The sequence below is a fragment of the Bactrocera tryoni genome, chromosome 2 (genome assembly GCF_016617805.1).
Source record: "Bactrocera tryoni isolate S06 chromosome 2, CSIRO_BtryS06_freeze2, whole genome shotgun sequence".
NCBI classification, from domain to species: domain Eukaryota; kingdom Metazoa; phylum Arthropoda; class Insecta; order Diptera; family Tephritidae; genus Bactrocera; species Bactrocera tryoni.
In genome coordinates this window covers 36,748,814-36,757,906 of record NC_052500.1, presented here as the reverse complement: position 1 = coordinate 36,757,906, position 9,093 = coordinate 36,748,814, and the positions used below count along the sequence as shown (strand labels likewise).

The window sequence follows — 9,093 nt, the reverse complement described above, 5'->3', positions numbered from 1 at the left end:
CTGGGGTCTACCCATAACAAGCCTTATGTGCCTGAGAGTACTTTTGTAGCTTTGGTTCTGGCAAGTTGCAACAGTATGAAATGTGCGTTTACCAAAGCTTAAAACAAGCAACCTACCTTAGCTTACAAATATTTCGTGTTCATTTTGTGCTAATATTATGTTACAGTATTGATAATAATAAAAACCGTCATAAAGCGCTCCAAATGTGAATTCTCTTAATTTTATTGTGTACTTTTGCTAATAATATAATTATTTGATTTAAATGGGTTGATTTAATTTAAAAATCGCAGACATGAAGCAGAATATCTAAATGAAACTAAGTGCTCGATAGTATAAATTATCAAGATACCGTTCACGATTTTGTCGAATAATGTGTGTTGAATTTTAACGCAACATTTCTTAATAGAAAGTTTTGTGATTACTTGTATTTTCTAAGTTTTGTCTCTTGCGAATTGCGGGAGTATAAAATGTTCGGTTTACCCGAATTGAGCCCTTTCTTACTGGTGCGATGGCATATGCCGTTCAGATTGAATATAGATTGAATTTAGAAATATCAATATTTTTCATGGAATACCATATACATACATACAAACATAATGCTAATGTAAATTGCTTCCAAATCATAGTTTACTGCGCAGTAGCTGGTGTGCGAGAGAGTGAGCGCCTGAGTTTCTAGTTCATGTGTGCGTTAGGGTATTAATTAATACCTGAAATCTTGTATATGTAGAGTAAATATGTATGTTATGTGGTCGCTGTGCTTCCAAAAGTTGAGTATAAATAAATTTCGCATAGTATCAATACAACATTAGTGTTAATTGTGAAGTTATAAACGCACGCACCACAGCAGCTCTCAAGAGGACATTATTTTTGTTCAGCACCATTTGTCTAAAATAGCATAATATCATGAAAGTTCTATTTGTTTTGGCGCTGTTGATTGCAGCTGCTGCGTCTTTGCCACAATTTGGTGGCTTCGGTGGCCCTGGATTTGGTGGTGGATTCCCCCGTCCAGGTTTTGGTGGCGGCTTTGGTGGTTTCGGCGGACCAGGTGGCGGTCCACCTTTTGGTGGTTTCGGCGGACCAGGTGGCGGTCCAGGTTTTGGTGGCGGCTTTGGTGGTTTCGGAGGTCCCAGAGGTCCCGGATTTGGTTTTTAAGGCTGAGGCAACGGTTATTTTAAAAAGCCGACAATGAAATTTTGGTTTAAAATGTTTATTCATTTTACAATTAAATTTGGTCAAAGTATGTGTTTTATTTTTTTGTTGTAATAAAATATTTAAAAAAAAAATTAATTAATTTTTTTTTATTCAAGTATGTTTCTATATTTTAAAGGAGAAAGAAGGAGGAAGGAATTTAGTAAATTTAGGAGTTGTAACTTGATATTAGCGTTTACTGAGCCTAAACACAACTTAAAAACATAGCAAAACAAGTAGGTAAAGCTAAATTGGGATTCAACTGGATTTTATATATTTCCACAAATATTTCCTATGTCAGCATGTGATTAAAACCCTCAATATTAGACAAAATTTTGAATCGATCACAACAACATAAAGGTATATCGGTATTCAGCTGGCAGTCTGTAGTCATTATTTAAGAGTTTCAAAAACGAATCCTTATTTATGACTTGATACTATTCACAAAATAACGTCTTAAATTTAAGCTGGTCACAATTAATAGCTAATAATTCTTTATTAACAGGAAAAATTATAATATTATTGATTACTTTCCAATTATGCTTCCGTTATGTCCGCGTTGCACAGTGATATAAACTGCGGATTTAGCGATTTGTTAAAGCCTTCTATAAAAATTATGATATTTATGTGTTTTAAAATATATTAAATAAATATAAAAAAAAATATATATAAAAAAATATATTTTTTTATACTCTGAACAGGGTATATTAAGTTTGTCACGAAGTTTGTAACACCCAGATGGAAGCGTCAGAGACCCTATAAAGTATATGTATACATATACATATGTATATATAAATGATTGAGAAAATGAGTATGTTGAGCTAAGGATTTTCTTGGTCTTCAAAGCCCTCTGGTTTATCTCATGTACACCACATTTCGTAGTTCACTGTTGAGGTAAGCAGATGACACATCAATTTGGTGCATATACATACCTTTCTCAACCGCAATGGCAATTGCTAGACGTATTGTTGAATACTGTGCCACAATGTAGTTGACACCGAATCTCTGGCCACAGCCTTTGGCCACTAATCGGGACTTAGAACGAGCGATGTTGCCATGCTTGTCACGCTTTACTAAAAAACCCATTTACAACCGACCGCATTTTCGCCCTTCGGAAGATCCACCAATGACCACGTTTTTTTGGCCTTTAGACTGTCCATCTCCTTTTGCATCGATGCCTTCCACTGACTGGCATGATTGTCGAAGTTACTGTTTCTGGTACTGCCACATCATCAGTTGTCATAACATTCAAAATGTTATACTGCTTGCAGGAACGCCCTGGATTTCCTGTACGTATCAGCTTTGGTCGCCCAGGACCCCTCTTGATATTTGACTCGACCTTATTGTCTTCTTCAGACAAAACTACATCAGACGCATCGCAGTCGGCATCAGCGTTTTAACCGACTCTGACTCCAGATTGATCAGCGGCATTTCACACATAGTTACCGATTCATTATGCTTTACACTGGCATCTGCAAAGAATCTTTCAAGAAAAATTGTGTCACGTGCTACTGTTACCTTTCCTGTACTCGGATCGTATAAATGGTATGCCTTTGCTGACTTTAAGTAGCCAACCATCACATGCGCCTAGCCTTTCGGGAAAAATTTATTGCTAAGCTTCTTGCCCAAAACTACAGCTTTGATCCCGAATATTCTCAGATGGCTCACCATTGGCTTTTTGCCACACCACGACTCGAATGGTGTAATGTCCTCTAAGGCAGATATTTCCGAACGGTTCCTGAGGTATGCAGCCGTGTTAATAGCTTCTGCCCAGAAGCCCTCATCCAGACCAGCATGTAGAATCATACTGCGTGCCATCTCAACCAATGTTCTGTTCGTGCGCTCAGCTACACCATTTTGTTGAGATGTGTGTGGTACAGGAACCCTTTCAGACCTATGCTTTTGTTTCCTTCTAATTCCACCGAAATCACCTATCTGAAAGAAAGTTTTGCATTTTTTAATCACAAATTACATGATGAACATGACTGTAATGATTTTTTTTTGGAAAAAGGACATCGCACAATTGTGATACCTAGGTCTTAGGCTGAAAAATTGCTCCAAGAAATAAGGCACAAAAATAATATTTGGTTTTCTCTTTTATTGAAAAAAAATGAACAAAAAGTCATGCCGAAAATTCAGTGCATTAATAGAAAAAAATGTTAGGTACTTCATTGCCTTAGGAATAAAATAGCTAATTAATAAGGAACATATTTAGTATTTTGTGTGGTACTGTTCAAAACAATCCTTGTTTTTTGCTAGACAAAGGCTGACGTGGCATTTTTGGCATCGTCCTCTTGTCCGACTACCGCAATTATTGCGGCAAACTCTAGGTGCCTCATCTGCGAATGAGGGCCAATGATCGTAGCGATCAAATCTTACTTCGTCAGGCACGTCATGCGGTCGATGCTTCGTTCCATACATATTTTCATCGACTTTAAACGGTTCAACATAGTCATTAGCTTGATAATATCCCACCAGTACTGTTCCCAGCTCCATTTTGAACGTTAAAAAGGGCTTAACTTTGGACTTATGCAGGCCGGCTAATTTGGCATCTCTTTTGGACTCCATCCATGAGTTGAATACAGCCAGATCAAGAAAATGAAAAAATACTTTTACAGTAAATTTCCTGGTTTTCATTTTTATCCTGTAGTATTCAAGCATCTGATCAGCTATATCGACACCCCCCAATAAATTCATTATAATTTTCTATAACTTTTGGGATTTGCACAGGGCTGCGGTGTTTCATGTTTTTCTTCCACCTATCTGTCTCGGCGATGGGGTCTTTGCCGCACTGGCTGGAAACGACTACGACACCTTTGCTATCTTTCCATTCGGCAACGGCTACATTGTCACCGTTCGTGAACTGGATCATATCACCCCTATTCATTTCCTTGTGCTGGGGAAATTTCAAATTTTTGTCCAATCGATTTGCCATTATAGTTCCTGTTCCATGGAAACCGATTTGGTGCAACGACTGAATGAGGGGTATTGTTGTGAAAAAGCGATCAAAATATACTTATATGGCTGCTTTTTGGAAGGTGTTTTATTAGCCTCATTATAATAGACGGGCCATGCCCTAAGCCACAATCTTGAAAAGTGCCAGCGCCTTGAAAAACTTCAAAGTCCACTATCATGCCACTTGCAGTTGCACATATCAAATTTTTTAGACCAGTAGGGCTTGGTTTTGATCGGATTGTTTGACGCGCAGAGCATCTTCCAGTTAATGGAATAACTTGTTCATCCATTGAATACTGTGTTATTTCAGTTGCTAAATTATTGCAACGGTTTCTTACTAAATCGATCACAGGTTGTACACGTCATAATTTGTTACAGGGGTCTGGCACAGAAACATCTGCAAAATTAATGTCCGATCGCATTTTCAAAAATTTGTCACGTGACATTGAATTGTAAATTGCAGGAATTTGGCATTCATGTGACCAGTACATTCTTATTTCCGGAAATCCAAGACACCCCATTATCATTGCGCATCCATAAAATCGTTTAAAATCGGCTTGTTGATATCGGACTTCCTGCCCACGTGTGCTCATAACGCACATTTTTGTAAATTTTCTAGCATCGTCGTAATGCGATTCTGGGAAGTAATTCTTGAAGTACTCCAATGGTGTTTTTACTAATGTTATGTTTTGACAACCAGATGCAATGGGTAGATCGTTGCAATCAAATGGAGCACTTTTCCATAGTTGGCGTCTTTTCGCTGTATTACTTGTGGAAGTGCATGACTGAGTCGTACAAGTTAATACCACCAGTTCACATTACATGAACATATTCTTTATCTGTCATAAATATGTAACATGACACTTACGACCCATATGGTCCGTATTAAGTATCCGTAAGTAACATTATGTGTACTTTGCTAATACTGTCCGCCTTAGGTGGTCCAAAAATGTAACTCATAGATTGTAAGAGGAATCTTCCCACTTGTAACATATGTCCTACATTAGTCCTATCTCAAGTGGGTTGTAGATATACTTCCTAGAATGTAAGATTAATATTTGTATCTAGGCTTAAGCAAAATATTGTATTTAAGAAAATGTAATAAAGAAAACGGCTCAGTTGACCACAGGGAGTTGCTCACGGGCAGTTGCCCGTAGCTGCCCAAAAACTAAACAGAGTTTTTAATTGGCGATCCTGCCAGGAGATGAAATAATCTCTGGCGGACCAAAATGTAACAATAAATTTCGGCGGTAACCATTTAAGGGGACAAAAAATCCCCGTGTTACCGTTTGAAAAACAATCAAGTATCCTCAATTGAGGAGAAAAGTAAAAAAAAAGTTCAAAAAACGCTAAGTCCAAAAAAGAGACACATAATCTAAAAAATCTCAGCCACTTAGAAAATTATTGAAAAAATTTCGAGTGTGTGTTTGTGCCTACTGCCAATCGAACGCGCCTCATCTATACGGATTACGAGCGAAAAACAAGCGAACGTACGCGTTACAACAATTGAAAAAATAAGTAAAATTGAGAAACAAAAAACTACAACAGTTTCACAAATAAAGTGATTTTAAAATGTGAATTGGAAAACCAAAAGCTGAAAGTGAAAATTTTTGAAAATTTCAATCAAATAGAAGAAAGTGCGTGGATCTATAAACTATCCACATAAAAACAAATAAAAAAAAAAAATCTGTAAATCAGAAATTTCACCAAAAAACTGATTTCATTTAAACTTCGCACACGCCCGCCAACGACGACCATTGCACAAATAACCGCCAAAATTCGACTTAAAAAGCAACAGCAACAGCAAAGTCAACAATAGCCGCAACAGTAGTAACAGCAGCAACAGCGGCAATAGCAACAGTAACAACAGCAGCAGTAGAAGCAGCAACATAAAATTAGTTGTAAGTAAGGCTTATACATATGTATTTATTAATTAAATTAAGTAAAAAAATTGTTTATTGTGAGTATTAATTTGATTCATGAAACTCACAAATATATATATAAAAAAAAAACAAACAAAACCGAAAAATAAATTTAAAGGAAAAAAATATAATTCTTTGGGAGCAGAGACTCCTGAAGTGCCTGCCGAAGATTTTTCCGGCAATATTTTATTAAAAAAAAAAAATATTTTGGGACAAAAAGATCCTAAAACGCCAGCCGAAGTTCATACCGGCAAAATAAAACAAAAAAATAATGGAAAAATATATAAAATAAATATAAATATATATATGTAAATCAAAATATAAAAATTCAAAATTTATATTGCTTTGAACAAAAAAGTCTTAAGGCACCAGCCGAAGAAAGTACCGGCAATACTAAAAATAAAAAAATACTTTAAAATTGTGGAACAAAAAGTTCAACAACGCCAGCCGAAGATTTTACCGGTATAATAAAACAAAAAAGAATGGCGAAAAGCCAAATAGAATATAAAAATACTATATTTAAAATACTTGGGACTAGAAAATCCTAAGACGCCAGTCGAAGATAATACCGACAATAAAATAAAAGAATATACTCCAAAAAAGGAGGTACTAATATTTTATATAAATAATTCCAATAATTGGGGTACTCACAAGCCATCGTAAAGCATCGTAAAATCGTAAAATTATAAATTTTTACACTTGCTAAAAAAAAAAATGTTGTTAGATTTCATACAAAAATGAGTTTACACATTTACAATTCTCAATGTTATGTTTTCGAATCGTTATAACTTATAACTTTATGCGACTTGAGAAAACCCTAAATGTAAAAGAAAAAATTGCTTAAATGTATTCAGGCAATAATACAATAAAAGATGTCATATATAAAAACACTTCCATCAAAAAACAATTAGAAGTCAAAAATAATACAAAATGTATCGAAAGTATATTTAAGAGCCAAATTTAAATAAATTAAGATTTCAAAATAGTACTGTTCAAATTGATAAAATAGTCTATAACCTCACGTACTACTATACATATATCCATTTGAATCGGGACGCTTCAATTTAGAGGTGGGGGAGTTAATACCACCAGTTCACATTACATGAACATATTCTTTATCTGTCATAAATATGTAACATGACACTTACGACCCATATGGTCCGTATTAAGTATCCGTAAGTAACATTATGTGTACTTTGCTAATACTGTCCGCCTTAGGTGGTCCAAAAATGTAACTCATAGATTGTAAGAGGAATCTTCCCACTTGTAACATATGTCCTACATTAGTCCTATCTCAAGTGGGTTGTAGATATACTTCCTAGAATGTAAGATTAATATTTGTATCTAGGCTTAAGCAAAATACTGTATTTAAGAAAATGTAATAAAGAAAACGGCTCAGTTGACCACAGGGAGTTGCTCAAGGGCAGTTGCCCGTAGCTGCCCAAAAACTAAACAGAGTTTTTAATTTACATACATATATATTTGTGATAGATGATGGCTGCGCTGCATTTAACAAAATATTAGAAATGTTGATTGGCCGTGATTTTTTCGGAGCTGCTACACTTGAATCGTCCTGAGAAATTGCTGATGCAGTTGCATTCTCATTCATGACTTGCTGGAGATTCTGGGAAAATGTTGAATGGTACCCAAGTTTCATCATCAATATCATTATCGTCACTGAAATCTGCATCAGAATCGTCTAAGAGGTCTAATGCAGCTTTAACGTCGTTATCATTATTCAAATCAAAGTATTTTCCTATAAAAAAATGTAAGATAGCACAAACGTTAGTTTACATCAAAAAACATGCTGTGCCTATATAGCACAAGTGTGATATGTCAACTTTACTAACACCTAGCTGGCTGAAAATGTTAAACAATTCAACATTATATTGTGACAAGACCGAACACACTTACTATTTATCAACAAAATTACTACTTATGATTTAAATTTATGTAAAACAAATAAATAAATACTCACTATGTGGCCGCATGTTTACACTTATCGGATGACGTTCTCAAACAGCTGAATCTTTTGTTTCTTCTGTGCAGTTCTTTAGTTTTCTTTTGTTTAGAGTGAGACCACAAGGGAACGCACAAACATTACATATCGGTAATAAAGCTATAAAATAATATTAGAACGTCATTGAAGGCAAAAAACAGCAAATCTCAGAATTGATTAAGCTAGGTCTGAAAGGGGTAAGCTGCCTTTTAATACCATTGCTAGCCAGGAGTTGGTCAAACGCACCACTCAAATACTCACGCCCGTGAGTATCGCTTCTCAGACATTTTATTTTTTTCCAATCTGCTTCACAGACAATGCTTTGAACACTTTAAATTTTTGGAATATTTCGTCGCGATATCTCAATAAACTTACATACATACGTGTATCGCGATTTATCGTCAATGAATGTTACAAAATACCGCGCTCCTTCTTGGTCCACAAATGTCTGTATGCACCAGATCCTACGATTTTCGTGCGATTTTCAGTTTTCTTTGGAAATGGTTTTACGCATATCTTACACTTTGCACAGGTTTCACATATGTATGTATATGATTCTTCAAATCACTGTAAACTTTTGCTGTTTCCAAACCATGCACCAGATTCTTACTTCTTATCATTTTGTTCAGACTACCAAAGTTAAAATGTCCAAAACTATTGTGCCACTTCATTATATCAGTCAAATTAGACTGTGCACCAAAACTCTTATTGTCGTTTGTCTCTAATAAAAAAAACTTGCTGCTCTTTAGCCATTAACCCTGCCTTCATAACGTTATTTTTAACCCTTTAAATCATAATGATACGTCTGGCAGACGTATCGTTGTCTTTGGGCTTTTATTGGATACCACGAAACGTTATACTTAGATAATTTATTTGTTTCTTACTTACTAAATAAAGTTCAATATATTTTCAATTACTTTATTTATTTCTGTTGCTTTTTTGAAGAGTTTCAAAACGCTTACATAAAAAGACAGTCTTCTCCGAATGGGACTAAGTGTTTGTTTAAATATTAAATTAAATTTTATTTCT

The 9,093-nt window shown here is 35.3% G+C and overlaps 1 protein-coding gene across 1 annotated transcript; it reads left to right on the top strand.

The window, feature by feature from the left end:
• Positions 1-855: 855 nt before the first annotated feature.
• Positions 856-1,152, top strand: LOC120767786 (WW domain-containing protein C660.06-like). The gene has a single exon (XM_040094038.1). The coding sequence runs from the start codon at positions 904-906 to the stop codon at positions 1,150-1,152; it is 249 nt and encodes an 82-aa protein (XP_039949972.1). The 5' UTR covers positions 856-903.
• Positions 1,153-9,093: the final 7,941 nt, after the last annotated feature.